Source organism: Agelaius phoeniceus, chromosome 29 (assembly GCF_051311805.1).
Source record: "Agelaius phoeniceus isolate bAgePho1 chromosome 29, bAgePho1.hap1, whole genome shotgun sequence".
In the NCBI taxonomy this organism is placed as follows: Eukaryota; Metazoa; Chordata; class Aves; order Passeriformes; family Icteridae; genus Agelaius; species Agelaius phoeniceus.
This window is the reverse complement of record NC_135293.1, coordinates 1,825,391-1,849,231: the sequence shown is the minus strand read 5'-3', so window position 1 is coordinate 1,849,231 and position 23,841 is coordinate 1,825,391. Positions and strand designations below refer to the sequence as shown.

Genomic DNA, 23,841 nt, shown 5'->3' with positions numbered 1-23,841 from the left:
TGGAACAGACTCACTAGAGGAATCTTCACCACTCCATCTCCTTATTTGGGTCCTGTTTTCTTAAAGAGAAAACTGTTTCCATTTTTAAGCTTCTGACAGAAGCAAAAGTGTTGACATATGAACACATGCTTGAAGAAAAGCTGATTAGCTCCCCTTTGTGTGTGCAGAGCAATTAACCAACCCAGCAGATCTTGGGGATGGCCTGCCTTCCTGGAATAAAGGCATGAGGCTGATCAAGGGAAGGATCTCTTTACGTTACTCTAAAATAAATCCAGACATAAAATAAATAAATTATTAAAAAAAAAATCTGCGCTTAAGAGCTGGCTAAATTTAAGTTACAAAAAGATGCAGGATATGAGACAGCAGAGGTTTTTGCTGTAAAAATAAGTGCTGGTGTTAAGGAACGAGCTATAATGTGTGATAGTACAACGCATAACAGAACTCAAATTTAGATGTCAAGTTCAGGCTCAAGGCAAACTCAGTGAATTTGAGTGCCTGTCCTTGAAATTTCTCTCCCTAAATCCTTGGGGAACTAAACAACACCTGAAGTTGCAGTCTGATGAGCACTGTAAATTATTCCTTCTGCTGTATGAAGGGAAGAGCAGGCTCTGGGGGGAGCAGGAGTATCTCCACTGACAGAGGCACCAAGCAGAGCATCCAACAGCCCCAGAATGAGCTCTGCTTCCTTTTGCAGCTCTATTAAACACGTCCCCAAAACCATTCCATTCCCTTCTTGCTGAGCCTCACAGCCCCACACAGCCTTGTCCTGACTGCTCTGATGTTCTGATATTCTGATGTACGGCACCTTCCAGGGCAGCCTGGCAGCACTTTCTGACTTTGCTGCCCTGGCACCTGCACAGAGCCATGGAAATACTGAGATGGGTCCCACAGGGGCCGTCCAGTCCAACTCCTGGCTCTGCACAGATAGCCCAACAATCCTGCCCTGTGCCTGAGAGCGTTGCCCAAACACTCCTGGAGCTCTGGCAGCCTTGGGCCTGTTCCCTGAGGAATATGTCCAGTGCCCAACCACCCTCTGGGGGAAGAAGAACCTCTTCCTGATGTCCACCCTTCACATTCTTGGTTCTTTCCCCATCCAGGTCCTGCTGACCCCACGGTGTCCCTTCCCTGCCCGGTTCTGCCGTGCTCTGCTCTCTGCAGCCCCTCACTCACAGCCCGAGCTCCCTCACAGCCCCAATGTCCCAGCCATGAGGGCACCAGGACACTCAGCACAAGACCCAGAGCTTCCCCATCCTCTGGGGCTCAGCTGGCACAGCACTGCAAGGCCTTTGAGAGAGAGTTTTAAGGGAAAATCTGCCCTTTATTGAGCTAAATATGATGGTAGAGGGGACACAAAGCCAACAGCAGCACAATGCTTGTGGCTGTGATAGAGTTAATTTCCTTCCCAGTGGCTGGTACGGGGCTGTGTTTTGGATTTGTTGTGAATACAGGGTTGAGAATATAGTGATGCTTTTGTTATTGCTGAGCTTGCACAGAGCCAAGGCCTTTCCTGCCTCTTACAGGCCCAAGCTGGGGAGGGGCCTGGGGGTGCCTGAGAGATTGGAGGAGACACAGCCAGGATATTCCAGACCATCTGACATCACTCAGGACATAAACGCCGAGGAGGAAAAAATGGGAGACTTTTGCAGTGATGGCATTTGTCTTCCCATGTCACCATTCTATGAGATGGGGCCCTGTTCTCCTTTGTTTTCCCTATTAAACTTTCTTTCAACCCAGGAGTTCTCCAGCTTTTACCCTTCTGATTCTCTCTGATTCCGCTCGCGGGCGAGCAAGTGAGTGGCTACGTGGTGCTCGGCAGCCAGCTGGGGTTAAAACACGACAACGACTTGTTGTTGTTTAAATCAAAACGAATTAATTTTACGAAAACCCAGCCCGCCCCGCGCCCCAAGATGGCTGCCGGGAGCCCTCAGGGGCGGTGCTGAGGCGGCGCCAAGATGGCGGCGCCCCGGACTGCGGCTCCCGGCGGGCTGTGGGGACGGACCTGCCCCGCCCGGCCCGGCACCGCCAGCGGCAGCGGGGGATCTGTTTCGTTTGTGTGCTTGTTTTACCCTTTCTTTGTCTTCTTCTTTGTTTGTTTTGTTTTAATATTAAAAAAAATAAAGAATCGGAATTTTTAACAGCTTTAGGTTCAGTGTTTGCTTGGAAACCAGTGCTGGCACTTGGTATGCCCCTGTATCCCTCTGAACACCTCACAAAATTAAATGTGCTTTTTCCGGGTACCTCTGCAGCAAGGTGGCCCCCGGGCATTTTTTTTTTAAGTCCAATTCCACTGACTTTTAAGCTATTCTGTGATTTGAGCAGTGGACGGTAAAATCACATAGGACCTCAGTCTGGAGCAGGTTTAAGGCGTAGGGGTGAAGCACTGCGTTATCAGTGTTTCCAAACCTTGAGAAATTACATGGCAGCCCCATAAACCACTTTAATCACAGTCATGTGCCCTTCTCCTTGCCTTCCTGCATGGAATTTGCTGGTGGAGGGCAGCAGAGGCTCCTCAGGGGTTTGGGGTGAAAGCCCCAGGAGCCGAGTGAGGCTCAGCGCTGGTGGGCACAGGGGGAGCGCAGGACCCCCACCAGATTTCCTGGGGACAAGATGCATCTTTGGGACCCCCACCAGATTTCTTGGGGACAAGATGCATCTTTGGGACCCCCACCAGATTTCTTGGGGAGAAGATGCATCTTTGGGACCCCCACCAGATTTCTTGGGGACAAGATGCATCTTTGGGACCCCCACCAGATTTCTTGGGGAGAAGATGCATCTTTGGGACCCCCACCAGATTTCTTGGGGACAAGATGCATCTTTGGGACCCCCACCAGATTTCTTGGGGACAAGATGCATCTTTGGGACCCCCACCAGATTTCTTGGGGACAAGATGCATCTTTGGGACCCCCACCAGATTTCTTGGGGAGAAGATGCATCTTTGGGACCCCCACCAGATTTCTTGGGGACAAGATGCATCTTTGGGACCCCCACCAGATTTCTTGGGGACAAGATGCATCTTTGGGACCCCCACCAGATTTCTTGGGGACAAGATGCATCTTTGGGGACCCCCACCAGATTTCTTGGGGACAAGATGAATCTTTGGGACCCCCGCTAGGTTTCTTGGGGACAAGATACACCATGAATAATTTTCCTCAGCTGGCTGCAGCCCCGTGGTCCAGCTCACACTGCTGCTGTCTGTTCCAACCTGCTGGCTGTGTTTCATGGCTCCTTCAGGGCTCCCTTCCCTCAGTCATGCCATCCTGCCTTCAGAGCTGTTTCACCTCGTGGTCATGCACACCACGAGGCTGGATGTGCCACAGCCTCTCTGACTCACAGGAACAAGTTTTGGGGTGTAGTTTGAAGATACAAGGGAGGGCAATGGAGTGGGAAGGACTGTGTTAGCCCTGTTTGACCCAGCACATGTAGGAACTTGTGGAATGGAGGCTGATATAAGGCTGTGCTTGCTGCTCTTTGGGACAACGGCTGCTTGTTACCCTTAGGTGTGCATTTTGAACTGTTCCTGTGGCTGCTCTCACAGCCTCTTCATAATTTCTATGATTGAGAGAAGGACAAGTGGTTTTCCAGTAGGCTCACCAGCCCCCTTCCTGCCACAGGCTCAGGCAGGCTTGGATTCAGAGCTAGGGAAGCAAACACCAAACAAGATTCTTTTTCCTTTCTACTTCAACTGCAGGAAGATAATTTTTCTAATCAACACTGTTGCATGACTCAGAGCCACATTTAGAAAAGAACATCAAGAAACATGTCACCCTCTGTAGCCCTTCAACCAGGTACCTGCCCTTCTTCCCTTCCCTGCTTCACGAACTGGAGAGAAACACCTGGAGAATTCAGTGATGATAATCCTGTCAGTCCCACAGCCTCTGGTTTTCATTAGCTTGGGAAACAGTGAGCAACCAAGAGAGAAAGAAGAGCACTCTGAACTATTTCTTTTTTTTTGGTTTGTTTCAGGCAGGCAGGAAGGTGCTTTACAGGCTGTAAGAGTTCCTTTGTTTTTCCTTTTCTTTCTGAGGGATTGTTTGGGCTGAGCAAAGCTTGGCAAGGTTGGTGTGTAAATATGAGAGGATACCAGAAGGAAATGAAGTTGGATTGTTGGAGAGTGTGCTCATTCCTTTGGCAGCAGGCTGCATGGGAAGCTTGTCACAGCAGGCATCTGAACAGACTGGGGGTGGTCAGACCTGTGGCCTGAAGTCTGGCAGGTCTCAACATTTTCTCTGCTGTCAGTCCCTACTCCTTTTTTTGTAGCCCAGCAGTTAGCTGAGACCCACAACATGGCCCATTTCACTAGCTGGGAAAAACAGGCACTTTATATCCCCCAGTTTCTCCTGCAGCTCCTTCTCTGCTCCAAAGTTTGGTCGTAGAAGATCTCCTTCCTCTCTTTCACACTGGTTGAGCTCTAACTCCTCATATACAGAGCTGCATGTACCAAGGCTAGAAGCAATTCAAAGCAGAAGAAAGAAGCTGTTGTCAACCCTTTACCAAATTCCTTCATTTTACTAACATGAGTATCTCCTAACAAAATTTACTCTCCTGTATCTCCTCCTAAAATTTACTCTCTTGTAAATTTTCTGTGGTAGAAGCATATAATATGGAGTATCAGTAGAAAAGGTGGCACTAGACTGAACATCAAACTTGTCTCTTCCTGACATTTCCTTTTAATTGACAAGATGTGTAAACCCTCACATCTCAGTGAATTTTTTGCTCTGTGGGTTCTCCCTCCACCTTTCTCAGTGTGTGTGCCAGTACCAGCCTGAAATACATTCTCATTAAGTATCCATTACTGACCATGGATGAACACTGGGCTGAGTGTGATGAAAATAGTAAATCTGCTTTTCCTGTGCCTTGATCCAAGCGAAATCGACCTCTTTTCTTTAATAATCCCAGTTACCTGCGTTTCCCAGCAGGATCCTGGAACACCTGAGATAATGAATTTTACACTGTTTTGAACAGGATGGCAGAATTCACTCGATACCTGAAATGCACACCTGCTTGGGAAGCCAGTCTCACTGCCAGCATTACAAGAACAGGGTACAGCAGAAGAAAGCAAATGCCACCCTGAATCCATGCTGATATTTCTGGCTAATACAGAGTGGAGAGGATCCTAGAAAAGCAAGAATCAGCTGCCTCTACCAGAAGATTTTGGCTGCCCTGCTTTTCTCTGGACTGGTCCTCATCGGTGAGACCTTTCAGCTGCAGAGGCAGGATTTGCATTTAGAGCACGGGACTGTCCCTGAGGGCCATGTCCTCCTTGTTTTTACTGTTCCAGCCCATTGCTGGGCCCCAGCCAATGCTTCAAGCTCTGCCTTGCCGTTAGATGGCAATGCAGATCCACAGATCCTCCCTCTTCCTCGAGCCTCTGGAAAATGATGGTGCTGCAGCTGGAATGGCTCATAGAGCCCCAAATCTTCTATTTCCGCCCATCTCACTTCTGGAGACTGAGGCACCTGAATTTGTTTTGCCTGAAAGAGAAGGAGCTGGCTGCCTGGGATGGCAGCTCCTCTGAGTCCTCAGTGGCACAAGCCTTCTCTCTTTCTCTCTCCATCCAAGCCCTCCTTTGTGTGCAGAGGTTTGGGGTTTTTTTTTGCTCTTCCATCACTTAACTCATTTGTCTTTTGTTTTGCTGTTTCCACGACCATTTTGTTGTCTTGCTTGTTTCTCAGCTTATAGCCAACCCTCTTGGGTGGGTGAGTCATGGGCTGCCTCAGGCCAAAGCCCAAGGATACAGACTTCTTCTGAGGGTCATGAATCTCCCATCTGGGAAGTTATAAAGAAGTGAGAAATAGCTACCACCACAAAATGCTTTCCTCCATATCAATTTTTCAGCTTTTCCATTGTCTGCACTTGACTGGTTCATTTAACATGTGCATTACCAGGGTTTTTTTCCTTCACATTGCCTTTTCCACCAGAAAATGTCACCAACTCACATCCAACTTTTGCTCAGAAAACTTGCAGGTTCATTTGTGTTCCAAACCCAGGCAGGTTTTCTCCTTCAAAACTAAATATAAATAGCTTTTTGCTTTTTTTTTTTTTTTCTGGAGCCTGTTTGAAGTTCAATTCCATGCCAAACAGTCCACCAGCTCCCAGAAGTGCAATTTTTTTGCTGGGCAGCTGGCCAGAGCAGTTGTGGGGTCTTTTGGAATCTGATTTGGGTACTTGCAGCAGGATCTGCTTTACTTGGTGACTTCAGCTGTGTTACTGGCAGAAATCCTCATTTGTAGCAGAAAGAATGACAGCATCATCGTTTTAAAAAAAAAAATCTATTATACTGGTGGAGCAGATGGAGAGCTCCTGACCATGGCTTAGAACAGGGCAGGAAGATGTGGACACTTCCCCCCATGCCAGGCAAGGATGGGAGGCTGGGGCTCTGCTTGACAGTCATCCCTCACACATTAAAGTGAGCACCTTCCAGCTTCTCTGGATTTAAAATGCCTAAACAAAGAGGATTTTGTCTTAATCCCCAGGAGAAGTGCTCCTCTATCACAGAAAGGCTCTTTTTTCCTGGTGCACAAGAAGTTACTAGTGTTCCTAAGCCCTCTTGCAGATGTGAGCAGTGTGCTGCAGATAAGTTGTATCAGGAGAAAGCCTTATCACTTGGGCTTACATATTTTGTCCTTATCCGTTGGACTCTTAAAAAGCTGTTGCATTTAATTACTCATTTCTCAAAGCATTTATTAATCATTTATTATCTCTCTGTTCATTTGCTGGAGATGTAACTTGACATATCAAGTGAGCCCAGTCATTTCATAACCAAGCACATCTCGGGAGGAGAGAAGCACTGAGTGATAGGAAAGGCCTTACTCATCCTGGCACATGGTGGTACAGCTCTGGCTGGGGCCTCTGGTGCTTCAGAAATAGAAATATTTCTGCCTTAAGCTGCCCCATCACCTGAGATATCTGAAGCACTGAATAATTAGGTGACAGCTGCATATTGGACTGGAGATTATAACCTTGTTTTAGCACTGTTAAGCCTGCACAGCCATTCACTCCATGAGTGAAGCTTTCCTGGCCTCCTGCTCTCCAGCACCAGGTTTGGGTGTCAGAGCTCACAGTGCTGCAGCCTTCCCTCTGCACCTTTGGTTAGTGGAGCAGGAGAACAGTGTTTGGGTTGAGAATGTGCCCACCAGCTGAGCTGAGTCTTTTGGGAATTTGACAAAAAGCCCCTCTTTAGTACCCTTTAGTACCCCTTTAGTGTTGTGGAAGTGCAGGTAGAGTCTGGTCAGCCTGGGCAGGGTGGTCACCTCCCGTGCTTCATCCCTTGCTCTCTCTCTGCCTCCAAACACAAAGTGTCCCCAAAGAGACATCAGAGGAGAACCCTTAGTGTTCAGCACTGCTGAGCACAAGGCCTGGGATCAGAGGGCTTCAGGGAACAGCAAAGGGTCTGCCTTGGCATGACAGCACTGGCTGAGTGATTTCCTCCAAGACTTACAGGTTCTGCCAGGGCAATCAGATTTCTCTCAAACGTTTCAGTTTCCCTGTGGTTGCTACCAGAAAATAAAGAAACCTTTATTTCCCTATTGAAACCTTGATTTCCTTATCAAAACCTTTATTTTCTTATTGAGCAGCATCCCACTTCTCTATTGCCCTTTTCAAGGAGAGCAGCACAGCAAGCAGCAAAACAGCCACTGTCAAACAACCAACCCCACCAAAAACCCACCTGCCTGGGGAATGAATGTCTCTATTCTGTCATTATGAGAAGAAGTTGTAAGGCCCAAGATCATCTCAACCATCTTGAGACATCTTAACAAAGCACCTAATTCAGGCAGGTGTTTCTCTTTTGCTCTAGTCAATGGGGTAAGGAAGCTCTGAGAACACAAGAGGAGATATTTTATAAATGCTGTTGCTTTATTTCTTCTGTCCATAAAAAAAATCACAGCCCACCTGGGTTTTAAATTGCTTTTCAGGCTTTCCTAATGAATGTCTCTGAATATTTGCATGTCTTTTGTTTGCCCTCAATATGGGGAAAAGCTTAAGTCAACAAGTTTTTATTTGATTTGTAAATAATGCCAGAGTGACACTTTATTACAGATTCCCAGAACTCCATGTCTTATCCTCCAGATATGACATACCAGAGACATCACCAGAGACAGGCTGCCAGGTGCAGGGTAGGGGACAGAAATTAAAATAATTTTAAGGAAAGACCACATAGAACTTTACCCTATACCTCTGTTTGGCCTACAAACCATCAGGAGCTGGTGAAATAATTGCTTTGGACAGATAATAAAACATCCTCAAGCAAAACTTAGGTATTTAATATACTGCTCAAGTCAATTTCCCTTATTTCTGCTGTCCTTTTGCTTTTAATAGTGGTTTAATGAAAAATCCAGAATTAATTGAAACTGGCATTAGGCATTCACGTGTTCCGTGAGGATTTCATTGCTTCAATATTTCATAAGCTGACTTCACTACTGTGCTTCTCCTTATGCTGCTTTCATAGGCCAGCATATCATCCCTTTTCATAAAATGAAGGGTCCCAATGTGGGCAGATGGGGGTACATGAGGAAAGTTTGCTACCACATCACAGGCCAAGAAATAAAAATAATAGCTGCTTTCTTCCTGCCACCATCCCCCCTTTTTCTAGAATGATTTGCATCTGAGCCTTGATGGGAAAGAGCTGTCCTAAAAATAAACAGGATCTGTCTGAAAGGTGTCTGAGGGAGGTATTTGGCAACTGTCAGGCTGTCACGTCTGCTGAAGGATGGAGCTGATGGACTCGCTGACACCAGACAGGCTCTGCTGAAGTGAGAATGCCTTATGCTCCCCTTGGCACTCACTGGGCACATTCTGTTGGCCAGAGCCATCAGAGCACGGTGAGTCTGGGGCCTGTGCCAGGTCTGGCTGCTGTCAATGAGAGGCTGCCCTTGGATGGCTCTGAGAACTGGATCAGACCCTTGCTTTACCCCTGAGACTCTGCCTTTACACCAGGGATGAAGTTTGGCTCCCTGAGTGGATGTCACCCCAATGGGGAAGGAATCACCAGGCCCTGGGCTTGAGGGGTTCTGCAGGTGTCTGAAAATGAGACCCCTCACTGAGGTACCTGGATATGGGGACCAGAACCTGACCTTTTGCCTTTTCTTGGCTTTAACAGCTTTATCCCTCAGTTTCTCCATCTCCAACAGGGGTAGTGATGTTCTGTCTTCAAGGTTATTGGCATATTTGTAAATCCAGGCATCCTTAAATGCTCCCAGAGCATGACAGGGCTAAACGCAGTTCCTGTTTCCCACAAGGTGCTTAATGAACATGTGTTACACCATCCTGCAGTCATGAGGTGAGCAAACACAAACACCAAGGCATGACATGACTCATCTCACGCCTTTGCAGCAGCTCAGTGGCAGAGCAAGGACCCAGGAATCCCAGACCCCACCAAAACAATCATACCTTTGGAGTGACCCAAGCTGGAAAGAAATGCTGCAATGGAAGCTTCAGTTCTTCTCAGCTGCACAGGGAAATCTCCACTGCCCGTGGTTGTGGTGCAAGTGAAGATATTTGCTGCTGTTCTTGTGCTGGGGAGGGAAAAGGGAGGTGTGGAGGAAAGGTGGAAACCTCCTTGTTCCCCCATGGGAGAGTGGACACTTCTCTCATTCTCAATGGGAGCTGACTGCTGCCTTATCTGAAAATCAGTCTGTTTTGTTATCTGCTGGGCAAGAGCAGCTCCTTTTTAGTGAAGAGCAGACCCTGAACTCAACAGTCTTGCAGTACTTTGGTCTGAAAATACTGGTCTATGTTGAGAAGAATGGCCGAGGGAATTAAAGCCTGTAATATGGGCTGCAGAAAAGTTACCTACAAGATAAGAGGGTGACTTGATCTTTTTGAGAAAAAGAGCAAAAAAGGCTTCCTTATCTTCATAGTGTTTGCTCTGAAGTATCATCTTGTGACTGCCAGAGTCTGCCTTGCAGTATCAGTCAATTACAGCCCGTGGCTGACATCAGCTCCTTCCTTTCAGAGGTGCCATTGTATTTCCCAAAGTGTGGCTGGTTCCTCTTGGCACTTCAAGGCCTCTGTGCCACCTGTTTGTGGTGCTGACCCCACTGCCGCTGCCCAGGACACCCAGCCCTGCAATTAGCAGTCTGAGAGGAAGAGGGAATCAAGACAATGAACCATCGGGGAGCTCATGTGAGTCAGTGTCAGATGTAGGGGGGTGTGATGAGGAGTGGATGAGTCCTACCCCTTCTGGAGGGTCCCAGATTGTTTGTGAGCAGTGACAGTGCAGATCTCCTGGGGGAATCTGCACTGCAACGATGAGAGCTGTTCACACAGCCAGGCTCTGGCTCGTCAGGGTGCTGTGGCTCTCCTCTGTGAGGAATTTGTCACTATGCAGCTGTACTTCTCTTCATTAAAGTGGCCATGTTAAATAGCTGTGAGGTTGCTAAATGCCTACTTTGCTAACTGATCTTCTCCCCAGCTGGCAGCTTTTTAGAGCAGGAGACGTGAGGTTGCTAAACCCATTCATTTCTCACATGCACCCACGTTTCTAATGTCTGTGGGGTTCTGGCTTTAAAAGTCCTCTGCCAGCCATTGGAATGAAGAGCACTTCGTGAAGACACTGTAATTATTCTGGGATTTAGGGGTGTGTGGAAATGATTCACGGAGACGTTTCCCAGCCAGCAGGCTCATGGAGCCAGGTGAGCTCTTCCCTGGAATGTGAAGCATGCAGCGTGGCAACTGGGAGGAACAGGTTTGGCAGGACGTTTGAGGCTGTTTGCAGCAGCCAGCCTCTTCAGAGCCACGTCCCTGCCTCGCTGCTGTCCCAGCTGGATGCTCTGCCCTGCCACAGTGGCCCTGCTGAGCCGGAGAGGATGGACACGCTGCGCAGGAGCCTGTCCCGATGGAAGAGGTACCACATCAAGGTGCACCTGGCTGACGAGGACCTGATGATGCCCCTGACGGTGCGGCCCAGGGACACCGTGATGGACCTGCGGGCTCTCCTGGTGCGGGAGGGCATCACCTCCTGGAAGAAGACATTTTATTACAACTCCAGGCAGCTGGAGGAGCATGAGACCCTCAAAGAAGCCAATATCCAGAATGGTTCTGTCCTCCTCCTTGTCAGCAATAAAAGGTAGGCAGGGAGCTCGTCTGCCCTGGGGGAAGGGGAACGCTCGGCGTGTCGCAGCCTCTTGGGACACTTTCTTGTCAGGGTTTGTGGAAGGCAGACCAGGAACTCAGATGCTGCCATTTGCAGCAGGATTGAGGCCCCAGGCTCTTCAAATCCAGACATGTGCTGTGAAATAAGCAGCTCAGAGGAGGTTGCTGCTGCCTGTCCTGTCTCTGGTCAGGTCTCGTTTTCCTGGATACGCGGCCAAGCACAGAGAGAGAAACATGACAAGAAAAAGGGCAGGGGAGGTTGTGGGACATGGGAGAGAGTTCTGGGAACCTCTCTCTTGTCCTGTTGTGCCTGTGTCTCCCTGCTTCTTTGTGCAGGTATTTGGGGGTGGCACAGTCCTTGTGACAGGAGAGGTGCAGACAGCTTACAGTGGAGCACAGGCAGTGTGGACAGGGACAGCAAGAGGCTGCAGCTGCCCAAAATGTGTCTGAATCACACAGAAAGTACAGTGAGACTGGAGACTCCCAGGAGAGCCAGGGCATGGGAGATCAATCACGGCAAGCACTGTGCTCTGGTGGGGATGAAAGCTGAGATAATGGACCTTGGACTCACTGGCCCACAGGACAGCTTTGATTCAGTGTGGTGAATTTATGCCCACCTGCCCTGTCTTTCCTAATGCCGGGTTGTTGCTGCCAGCATGATTAATTCTGTGAAGCATTTTGGGGATACTGGCTAGAAGAGGTATGTTGTGGGTATGTGGTGCCTAATTCATCTCTCTAAATCCTGAGCCCTCTGAGTTATGTGTCTATGCTGATCAGAGTTTCCTCTGCAGAAAACTCTGCACTAAAGACTTCAGTTCCTGATTATATCCCACATACTGGAATGGTCCTATTTTCCAGTCCAGAGGCAGCTTGAAATCTCACACAAAGAAGATTTAATAAAGCATTTCCTTTCAGAGCTCAGCCAGACACAGGAGATTTCACATCACTCAGCTAACTGCAAACCCCAAGTCACCCACGGCCCTTTTCTCCAACATCTCATTTCAGTTCTCTGATTAACTTGGCTCAGCTCCTCCTTTTCACCTGGTTTTTAATGGCAGAAGCACTTCTATTTGTTGTTGTTTCCAGTATTTATTTTCCTACTTTTTGCAGTCTTAATTTTTGAAAGTAAAAAAGGATTTGGAGGGTCTGAGTTGATGGAGTGCACATACTGATGCTTGTTTGGTAGATGCCTGGTTCCCATAAAAAGGAAACCTTTCCATAAGGTGCTGTGCACCTTCCCACATGCTGCAGCAATGCAAAACTCACCAGGAGATCCTGCCCTGGTGTGCTGAGTTCAGAGGGCCCAGCTGCAGTCACTGGCCATTTTTGAAAATCTAGAGCCTGTTGCTCAAAGTCCCAGCTCAATTTTCGTGAGTACATTAAAAACAAAGTGGTATTTCTAATATTTTTCTCCATGGATTTCCTGCTAACCTTCCTGGTTCCTAAACTAGCACCTTTGGCCGATCTCCTATTGCTTTTTCCAGGCCTGGGTGCAATGTGGGGAGTGCCCAGTCTCTACCTGAAGTCGTGTCTCCTTGAGTTTTTTTTTTTTGACATAAAGGATTACTGGGTTGTGCCAACCTCACCCACTCCCAGAGACATTTTTGTAAATGCCCAGATGCTGGGGACACGTTTCTCTAAAGGTTCATAAAGAGGTGACTGAGCTATGGTGGGATAGTTCCCTGAGGTTTTTCTGAGATGTGGAGCCAGGCAGCCCTGGGCTGAGGGCAGGTTGTGACTCAGCACAGAGAGGTTTAGAGGATTTTAGATGCCTGTCTCTCGCTGCCACTGGGACTTAGGAAATACAGAGTGGGAAAAGGCTGCATTGTAACTGAGATTACAGGACCAATTTGGGTCTTAAGATCACTCAGGCAGATCTTTAGGTGTTATAAATCCATGCTGCACCAGGAGTGTCTTTGGAAATACATTGGTGTGTATCAGCTGGGCAATAACCAGTGAATAACCATGGGGATTATAACAAGAGTAGCCCTGTCCTGCTGGGACTGTCTAGGAGCCACAGGAGCAGAGAGGAGAGTGAAAACATGGTGCTGCATTTAGCCAGCAGTCCTGAGGATTTAAGAGTTGGTTTTAGTGTTTCAGCAGCTCAGTGAAGTATGGATCCCTGCCCAGCTACTTCTTCAGTTCTCCCTGAAAATCTTGATGTCTCCTCCTTCCTTTTGTGTACCGAGGTACCAGCCAAACAGAGCACTATTAATTCCAAAAGTGGAGTTGCTGTGATTGCCAAGGTCTGCAGCTCAGTGTCGTGCCTATAAATATTAATGGTCACTCTGCATGCTGTGTGTTCCTGCAATGGGCTCACGGGACAGTTTGCTTTGAACCTGAGAAAACATGAAAATGACCCTGTTTTTCATCCTCCCCTCCCCGCCTAATGCCTTTGTAGATAATTGGCATTTAGCAAAGGCCAAGTCAGCAATTCCACTTCTTGCTCGTACTTTCTGGGGTTTGTAACTTAGTCATAAAAATTCACTTAAGGCGGCAGCTTGGCAGGAAAGGGATCAGCATAGCAGCTAATGCTGAAAATTTATTTAGACCTTAATGTTTAAAAGTTCGAGCAAGCCGTTCTGGAGATCAGTCAACATGACCTCTCGCCCTGGGAAAACACATGGGCTGGCCAGAACTGCAAATATCACATCCACCTAGGATGCAATTCCCCTTTGTGCAGAGCCTGTTAATCACATTACTGCTGTGCTGACTGAAATTGCAATCCAGTTGCAGTAGAGGCTGAGAAAAGAACTCGCTCAAAACCAGTTCCTGCCCTACAGAGTGACATATTACAGTAACATGGTTTGCCAGTGGGTAAAACAAGCAAAGCAACAGTTGAAATGGGAATGAACAAGCAGAGAAATGCCCCAGCTCAGTGGCCACGGGCCAGCATGTGGTGTTGAAGCCATCAGTGCCTAACAGGAGACCAGCAGTGGGTCTTGGCATGAGCAGAACCACCCAGCGTGGCTGCAGAAGCATCCACGGGCACGCAATGGGCTGTCCCAAACGCCCAAGGCATGCTCAGTGCTGGCACTGGGGGCCACACCACGGCAGAACCCGTCTGGCAGGCTCTGGAGGCAGGGCCAGGGAGCTGCTCAGCTGGTCTGGTGGTGATGTGGGAGCTCTGAAGCTGGCATGACTCTTCCTGGGTTTTGTCTCCTTGGAGCTCCTTGCTGGCTGTGTTGGAGCACCACCGAACAGGAGGTGGATGCAGTGGTCTGGTCAGAGAGAGAGAAAGCCAGATAAGTTTTCCCATGAATCAACCTGGGAGACTTGAGGGAGATGGAGAGAAAGAATTCTAGACAATCTGGTGTTTTGTAATAAGCTGTTTTGCCCATAAGGCTGTTTACAAATGGTGTCTCATTAATTAGCCAGTCATGTGAAATGTGCTGGATGTTAAATGACCAGTCAGGTCCACCTGTATGGGACCAGGGAATAAAAGAAGCAGTTTCAGTAAAGCTGGGGCTTTTGGCCTCTCAGCCTTCTGGCCCAGAGTGTGTGATTGGTGACACAGTCTGACCTGGGCTGGCTGGTGGGCACGTGGAATCAGCTGCTCCTTGCTGACCATTTATTGGCTGTGTTTGGATGTTCAGTGGGAGGTGGAGGAATACTGCCTTGAACTGGTGAATCCTCCACTTAACCCAGGAGCTGTTTCAAGCAGAGGATGTCAGTGGCTGATCCAGAGCAATCCCTAGACATGCCCACTGTGCCTGTCACTGCCTGTTCCTGGGGATGTTCCAGCTGGATCTGTGTGTGGTGTAAGCACAAGCACATGGACAGAGCCTTTGCTCTTGGTTCCAGGCTCCTCTCCTGCAGTCACCCAGGCAAGGTCTGTGCTGATAAATTAAGCACTGCCTGGACTCCTCTCTCTCACAATGATGGAGTATTCCACTGCAATCTTTGTCTCAGTCTAGGTGCATTTCAGTAGCCAGCATGGGCCAGGGACTGCTCCTTATGGGATGCCTGGATGTGTCCCCACAGATTTGGAGAGTGAGAATTTAACAGGAAAACCTTGGTAATTCTGTGCCAGCTGTCCTCTGAATGCAGGAGAATGTCCCAGGCACATTTGATTTACTGGCACAGACTCAGCCACGCAGGACATGGGGTCCCCTCAGCCTTTTGGAAGCTGGGGTTCATTGAGGCCAGGCAGCTTTTCTCATCACACATGGCTTGCCTGGAGAATGGGGTTCAGGAAGTCATTGGTGAATAGGTTAAATAAAGTAGACGCCAGCACTGAGTTCAGCTGAAGTCTATTATCTGGAATCTATTGGTGTTGATTTTCTGGCCTGGAGCCACCTGAAAGCATCTATCTCAGGGCATTAGCTCAGTTACCATAACAACTCATCCAGGAAAAACTCCTGACAGCTCCAAGAGCACACCAAGGTCCCACGTTGTGTATTGGAGCCACTCTTAAGTCAAAATAAGCATGTCCAGGTTCCTCCCTCTCCAGCCTCAGTGTCCTCTGTGAGTGCCAGTCCTTACAGAAGCTTTGACATGCTTGGGAAGCTGTTTTATTCTTCAGAGGCTGCTCAGTCTGGTTTTCCAAAGGCCCATCCACTCCAGGATGGATATTTTACCTCCTGCCAGAATAACAAACCCATCCATCCTTGGGGAGCCCATTGCATTCCCTTCTTGGCACTCAGTTTAGAGCCTCTGATTTTTTGGAACTGTAAATGAAAACGATGACTGAGCCACTTGCACAAGGTCCAGTTTAGCTGCTGCTGAGCTCCTGCCTGTGTTTGACTCTGTGGTGACATAAGGACATCATGACAGGCCCTCAGCAGTGGCTCACTCCACACCTGCACCACTGTCCTGTCAGCCCTGCTCACTGTCACTGGAATTACCTGGGACCTCTAGAAACAAACAAACAAACAAAAAGTCATGGGATCTACACAATTTGACCCTGAAGTAAGTTTTTTACTCTGAGTTTCAGAGTGGTTTTGTGATGCCTGCTCTTTGCACTGACCCTCCCGCTCCTGCGGTTGCTCAGCAATTACTCCTCAGCATGAAAGGGAGACTTTTCACCCCCATCCAGCTCTTCCAGCCTTGCCCTGTTAAGCTGAGGCCTAGCAGCAGGCTCTGAGGCCCCTCACAGTGGGATAACGATCCTCTAAATAGCACTGGGAGTCTCTCTACTCAGGGAGAACTAATTAAGTTCTTCAGTACATGCTTAGACATATGCTGACCTGGTATGGCCTTAACAGGTCTGCTTCCACCTACCAGATAAATAATACTGGCTTAAAAATATCCTCCCAGAGATGTGTTACTGAGGCAACAGCCAGGTGGGGGGCTGACTGCATCTCTAGTATTTATGTGTATTATTCACGGGCCAAGCTCTCTTCTGGTGTCCTCAGTTAAGTGATTTTTAAGTTCTGAAAGCATTAGTGCAGTTACCTCTGCTGACACCTCACAGCACACGGGTCAGACAGTCACACCTGTATTTAGCTCCTTTACTTATTGCTCAGCCCAAGAAGCTCATTTGACAGAAGCACAGGGTTGCAGTGGTAGAGAACGCGGTGCACAGGATTTGAATTCCTCCCTGCGCCGTTGCCTGGGATTGCAGCAGATGAAACTGAGCTGATACATCCCCAGGGGTCTGTCTTGGTTCTAGGCAAAGAATTAATGAAGGGGAAGCACATCCTAACGGGGGTTTCTTTCTGGTGTGGTGTGGCCCAGCTCGCTGGGCTGCCCTGTGGTTGTGCTGATTTATATCAGGTGAGGGTTTTGCCCAGTTGGGGTAAATCCCCCCTCCTGTGTCACGGGGTTTCATGGGACAGGTGTGGGCTACAGGGTGGGCTCACAGCAAACCCTTGGCTGTCAAAATCCCCTGGAATTTCAAGTGAAGAAGAAAGTGCTGAAATATGAATCCTGCTCTGGGTTTTACAGAAAACCCAGGCAGAGGCTGATATCAGCCTCACTAGACTGATCCTTTGCTAGAACACAGCAAAAAACTCCCACCCCACAGGCTTTGAAATTCTCTAAGATCTGGTGAAATACTTGCAGCACAGGCTCAGTTCCTTGTCATAAAATGAAAACATAATTGCAAACAGCAATTCACAGGAGTCAAAAGACTCAGCCCTGCTCTTAGTTGCAGTCCAAGGTGGGATAATGAGCTCTCCAAGCAATCCCAGCCCCCAAGAGGTACCCCAACAAACCTGGAAGAGCTTCAGGTTCTGTTCTGGAGACCCCAGGGGATAGCACTGGGTGATTTCTAAGGGTTTTCAGAAGAGTAACTTAGAAAAGAATTCTGCTTTGCTAAGTTTAGGCCTTCTCTGGAGGGTCTGGGCCCCTGTCAGAAGATGTTGATAGACCCACAACCCCTGGAAGCTGCCTTTGGTGCTAATGCCTGAGGGTGAACGTGTTGAGAGCAGCTCCAGCTCTGTCTTGCTGCAAACATTCTCAAAGTGCTCCTAAAGCTGCAGACCACCCTTGTCCTAAGATGAAAAATGGATTTCCAGGAGCAGGCACTAAAGAGGAAGAGCCTTGCCTATGAGAAAAAGGTTTCAGACAGTTGGGGGTTATCTGAAGGAGGGTGAAGGCATCTTCTGTGGAAGGATAAACAGGTTTGAAACCCTGCAAGTGGCTTATTCTGAGTTGTTTGGTGTGATTGAAGAACAAAACCAGCCAGAGGATGAGCTTTACATTCTCCCCATGCCGGGGTCAGTGCCTGCTTGCTGAAATGCCATTTTTGATTGCGTTTCTGTAGTGCTCCAAGTGTTTGCCTCTTTCTCACTCAGATAATGCCAAAGAGCAGAGCCCAAGCCGTGAGGGATGGGGAGTGTGACAAGGGCTGCAGGAAGCAGATGGCAGAGAGCTGGCCCATGGAAAGGCAGCCTGGCCACCAGTGCTGGTAAGTCCCCCCTGCACGCCAGCTCAAGGACCGTTCAGGAAGCAGCTCCGAGTGTTTCCAGCATGGTGCCCATGAATAATGAACCCAAACAAAGCAACAAACAGTGTTTCCTCATCAGCATGCCATGTGCACCCAGCTGCCAATGGAGGAGGAGTGTGGTGAGCCTGACTCAGCTCCTGAGGGCAATGAAGCAGTGAGAAATGCCCAGGAAAAGGGAATTTCTGCCTGGGACATGGAGCAGCAAGGAGCTGAGGTGGGCTTTGCTTAGGGCCCCAGATGGGACATGGGACATCCGAGCCTCCTCCTGACTCCATCTCAGGATCCTGCAGTAAGTTGCTGGTCTTGGCTTTTGTTTTCTTACATATATAATGTAGAGATAATGATTTTTCCCTTTCAGCCTGTGAATCCAGGTGTAAATAACTCAGGTTGTGGACTGTCTGGGCTCCAGAACACTCTCTGTCCAGTGGAGCCCCATTTCCAGGTTTTGTACAGCAGAAAGTGGTGAGTGCACTAGGGACAGTCCTGGGCCTTGCAGTCTCCCCAGAGGACAGGAACAGGTTGAGTTCTGGCACAGCCACCACTCACCTGATCTCAGGGACCCACAGGTGCACCAAAACTGCTTCATTTTGGAGCCAGGGTTTACACAGCAATGAGCCTCCCCTTGTGTTCTTCTATCTGCAGCTGGTCCCCCCCTTTCCCCTGCTCCAATAACTTCTGAACCAGCTGACCTGATTCAACCCAACCTGATGGAAAAAGAGAGGTCTCACAGACCCAGGATTCCTGCAATTTTCATGAGCAAACAGCGGTTGGATAGAAGAGAGACATTTAAGTTAATATTCTATTGAAGGGGAGGTAATTACACCTCTGGCTCCCTGCCTGTTTTGGGATGCAGCAGCCAGGTGACCAGCTGGCATTTAGATATGACTGGTCAATCAGTTCCTGCCCAGCTTCCAACCAGCCCCCCTGCACTTGCCACCCCCTTCCCTGCAAAGCAAAAAGCTGCTGGAGCAGCCAAGGATTTTTCTGGGCAGGTCTGGAGGGCATCAGGGGCCCTGAGGATATTGCAGTAAGCTGGGAGCACCAAGAAAGGGAGAAATAAAAAGCAGTTGTAATATAAATCAGAGGAAGAACGGGTTTCACCAGTTTCTTACTCACAGAACAAGTTGATTTTTAGGTTCAAACTTATTTTCAGGAAAACAAAATGGATGTTTTGCTAATCTCTACAGTACTTTCCCCAGAAAATTCCAGTGACTGGCAACTCTTAGCAAACATGCCCAGTCTGAATTTTCTGGGGTTTTTTTGGCCATGAGAAAACATTTGATGCTTTTTCTTCCAACACAAGCGTTTGAGAAAAAATGCTATGGAAAACAGAATTTTTAATTTTTTTTTTTTTCTCAAAGAACAAAAACATTTCCCCCCAAGAAGATTCTGAGACAAAAACACGAACACAGTCACAGCTTGAACATTTTTTAAGCAAATGGGATGGACAAAGGGTGGGATGGGACTAAGTGTGGGAAGAAGGAATGTGAGTTTTCCAAGGTCAACCAGCAAGGCAGGTACTGACTGTTGGGTCAGCAGTTCTGCCACTTGACCATGCAGTGCCTCTGCATGTCTGTCTATCCTGAAATAATGAATTTCTTGGAGCAGAGCCAGTGCTTTCCTGAGTGCTTGGGAAGTGCCTCATACAGCCCTGGCTGTAGCCACAAATAATAATTAAAATTAGAATAATAATATTGGAGTGGACGTGTGCCACTGGAGATGGGACACACTGAACAACAGAGTTCTAAATCTATGTAAAAGGTAAAGTAAAAGGTACAGCTTGCTTCACAAAGCCAGGATTTGCTTCCCTGGGCTTGATAATCACAGTGTTTTACTCTGCAAAAGGCAAACTGACCTGAGCTGAATTAGGTCCAATATCTACTCCAACACCTCCTGCCTGTAGCTGGCAGCTCTGGTCAGCTCTGGAGCCTTTCTGCAGCTCAGGGGGATATCTGGAAAGACTGAATTAACCGTGGGGGTGTGGGGAGCTGCCTGGACTAATGTTTTTTTCAGAGATAGGCTTTGACTGACACCTCAAATCTGCCAGACAATCTTTTATTCTAAGTGCAGTTGCTGCCTTTCTTCAGAGCAGGAGGAGCTGGTTTGGTTGCTGCCCTTCAAATGATGCATCTCATCACATGGGGAAGAGTAGGAAAAAACCACCTAGAAAGAGCCACAGGACCAGCATAAAAAGAGGTAAAACCAACTGGAGCTATTTGAGGCATTTCTGCTTCTTTCCTCTATGCCACAATCCAGTGCAAGACACTTGGGAACAGGGGCTGTGCTCTGAGGAACAAGAACTGACTGGTTTTGGTTTTTTTTGTTTTCCTGTTTATTGTGTTGTTTTTCACATTTGTCGAATGCTTTGCTGACAGAGCTGTGCAACTTCAGTGGTGAATCATGGAATACCCTGAGCTGGGAGGGACCCTCAGGATCATCCAGAGCAGCCCCTGCCCCTGCCCAGACCCCCAACAACCCCACCCTGGGCACCCCTGAGGGCTCCTGGAGCTCTGGCAGCCTTGGCACCATTCCCTGGGGAGCCTGGGCAGTGCCCAGCACCCTTGGGGGGAAGAACTCTCCCCAAAACCCAATCTAAACCCCCCTGGCACAGCTCCAGCTGTTCCCTCACGTTTCCAGTCCCATGCTGGGAAGACAGAGGGATTCTCTCTTTTACTCAGTGCTTCTACACTGCCTCTTCTGCCTGTGCTCCCCATGCTGCCTCTTACTCCAGGCTGCAGGTATCCTTAGTGCTTGCTGAGTGGTGGGGTCACACCTCTTCAGAATAGGTAGAAACCACTTTTTGTAGTGGGATTTAGACACTGGGGGTTTACCTGAGTCTGGCCAAGAAGGCTGGATCACCAAATGGGCAGAGGGATGCTTCCAATCCTCTTCTGGACACACCTAGATGAAAAATAAGTTTTTTATTTGAGATGTCCTGTCTCCCCTTGATTTCCTAGGTCCTTCCAAACCAGCCAGGCTCTTTGGAGTTTTGCCTTTCTGCAAAAGGCAAACTGACCTGAGCTGGATTAGGTCCAGGACCTACTCTAACACCTCCTGCCCGTAGCTGGCAGCTCTGGTCAGCTCTTGAAGGCTTTCTGCAGCTCAGGGGGATATCTGTAATGACTAAATTAACTGTGCTGCTGTGGGGAGCTGCCTGGATACCAGAAGAGCTGCTGGCAGTAAGAACTGCTGTGAAATGGCTGCTTCCCTTGTCTGTGAACACAGGTGTGGACGAGCAGCGCTGGAGGTGTGTTAGGTCCTGGGCGTGCTGCAAGATGGAGAAGTTTGCACCCTCACAGGGCTGCCCTGTGCCTGGGACTGCTGCCTGTGGGGACTGTGTCACTCTGGGATCCTGCTGCTGATGGAGCATCACAGACACTGGAGTACCCAAAGCACTGCTGTCCTGTCGGGTCTGTCTGTCTGTCTGTCTGTGCCCCCACACGGGCAGGGTGGTTCTTGGGTGGCACGCGATGCAAAGGACGAGTCTGGACTCTTCAGTTTTTCAGTCTTCAGGTTGTTTATTATTTCTTATCTACAAAATTTTCTGTCTGCCCAACAGAGGTCTGATCTGCAAGCAGTCACAGGCACTCTCTGACCACTCACGGGGCGGTCATGTCTTTTTATACTAAAATCTACGTACACAATATTTACCTTTATTTCCCAATGCTTTTCACCCATGTTAGCAAGTGCACCTTCACCATAAACCAATCTCTAAGTGCCAACATCATCACAGGAGATGGAGGACAAGAAGAAGAAAGAAGAAGGACAAGACACGCCCTGATCCCTCCATCTTGTCTCCATAACCCCCCTGTACCAAAAACCTTAAAGTCTATATCTCACCCTCTAAATGTGTCTCTTTTACACCCTTCACTCTAAAGTGATTCTCTTGTCCTCAAACTCTTGTTACTTCTGTGGATGGATCAAAATCAAGCCACCAAACACTCTTGGCAACATTCCAGGATTTTCGAGACCCCCAAGGGTTCTCCTGGCATCTCTGGACATCGGGAGCGATGTGCTGAGATCCCACACTGTCCTGCACCTCCTCCTCCTCCTCCTCCTCGGAGCTGCAGCCAGGCCTTCCCAGGATGAGCGTCCTGAGCAGAAGACAAGCCCAGGCAGGTCCATCTCCAGCAGCAGCAGCAGCAGCTGTGCTCCAGGCAGGCAGCTCAGGCTGGGGCACGTCCCAGTGGCTCCCGTGTGCTCCTCCTGCCCCTGAGACAGGCGTGCATGGTTCAGGTTACAGGGCCGTCAGCCCGGCAAGCTTTCCTGGCTAAATTTACTCCTTAAAGTGCCATCAGTGTTGGATCCAGAGGGAATGGAGGAACAGATGCAGCTTGTGAAGTCTGGCTTTAATTCACCCACCTCGTTGAATTTCCTGCCCTGCCTACTAATCAATGAGTCTGCACTAGCAGCTCTGGGAACACCACAGGTCTTTGCACATCCAGGAGAATCCAGCACAGGGGCTGAACTCCCAGGCTCTCAGGCAGGGCTGTCACTGCCCTCTGAGCCCCCTTCATTTGGGATTTCCCTCCCCCAGAAGCCTTGCAGGCCCTCTCCAGCCCAGGGCAGCTGCTCCTCATTTCCTTGCAGGGCCCAGGGGCAGCTCTGTGCCATTGTCCCCCCCAGCCTGTGTGGCATTTTTCCCTGGAATGTGAGTGCAATACAGCCCTGGAAGTGTTCTCTGTGACCGTGTCCACAGGGGCCTGAGGGTGAGGGAGGAGACGAGGATCTGACTCCATGTTTCTGAAGGCTTGGTTTATTATTTCATTATATATATTACATTAAAACTATACTAAAAGAATAGAAGAAAGGATTTCATCAGAAGGCTGGCTAAGAATAGAAAAAGAAGGAATGATAACAAAAGCTTATCAAGGCTTACAAAGTCCGAGACAGAGAGTCCGAGCCAGCTGGGCTGTGATTGGCCATTAATTAGAAACAACCACATGAGACCAATCCCAGATGCACCTGTTGCATTCCACAGCAGCAGATAATCTTTGTTTGCATTTTGTTCCTGAGGCCTCTCAGCTTCTCAGGAGGAAGAAAAAAACTCCCAAGGAAAGGATTTTCCATAAAAGATGCCTGTGACCGTTCTCCTTCAAAGGTTCCAGCCCCAGGCTTTGCTTTTCAGAGCCACACTCTTCCTGCTGGGGCCATTTGGGCCTTGTCACCTGCCAGTGGGACCAGCAGAGCCTGGCAGGGCCTCCTGTGTCCCCCCATGTCCCCCACAGCCCCTGAGTGTGTCCCTTCCCTTGGGGACACAGACACAAACACAACTTTCCCAGGGAAAAGTCCTGGGAAAAGTCTGTCAGAAGATCAGAGAAAAGAATGAGAAACAATCCTTAGCTTAACTTGCTGCACCTTGTATTGTAAAACATGTAAAATGTGTCATAAAGATTTGTTTACCAAAATGTAGTTTCGTTATTAACCAATAGTAATAGTGTTTTAAGTAAAAAAAACCAATTAAGTCAACCTGTGGTGAACTAGTCTATAAAAGAGCAATAAGTTTCCTAATAAAAATATATGAATAAACTTCCTGTCATACATAAAGTCTATACCAACGATTACCTGCCCAGGGCTGTGTTCTGTGATAACTTCCATGTCCCTTCTCCCAGGACAGTGGCACCAGCTCAGCTCCGTGCTAAGACCTTCAGGGAGCAGCACCATGAGAGGATTTCTGGCACTTTTGCTTTGTTTAAGCAGAATTCTTCAGTGCTGGGGTTTTTTTGGGGGGCTCCTGTTGATTCCAGGCAGTGCTGCTCTGTTCAATCAGCCCTGCCAAAGGCTGCCTTTGCTGGTGGTACCCATTTTGTGACACCACTGCTTTTCCTTTGCTGCTGTAATCTGTACCAGATTGCTCT

The 23,841-nt window shown here is 48.6% G+C and overlaps 1 protein-coding gene and 1 long non-coding RNA gene across 2 annotated transcripts; both read left to right on the top strand.

Moving 5' to 3' along the window:
- The first annotated feature begins 10,622 nt into the window (after positions 1-10,622).
- TINCR (TINCR ubiquitin domain containing) lies at positions 10,623-11,069 on the top strand. Its single transcript, XM_054650440.2, has one exon. It carries the CDS (start codon positions 10,806-10,808, stop codon positions 11,067-11,069), a length of 264 nt encoding a protein of 87 aa, XP_054506415.1. The 5' UTR covers positions 10,623-10,805.
- A 6,866-nt stretch (positions 11,070-17,935) lies between these two features.
- Positions 17,936-23,512, top strand: LOC129131194 (uncharacterized). Its single transcript, XR_008535612.2, has 3 exons — positions 17,936-18,272; positions 20,071-20,179; positions 21,209-23,512. It is a non-coding gene; the product is annotated as an uncharacterized LOC129131194 (long non-coding RNA).
- The last annotated feature ends 329 nt before the right edge of the window (positions 23,513-23,841 follow it).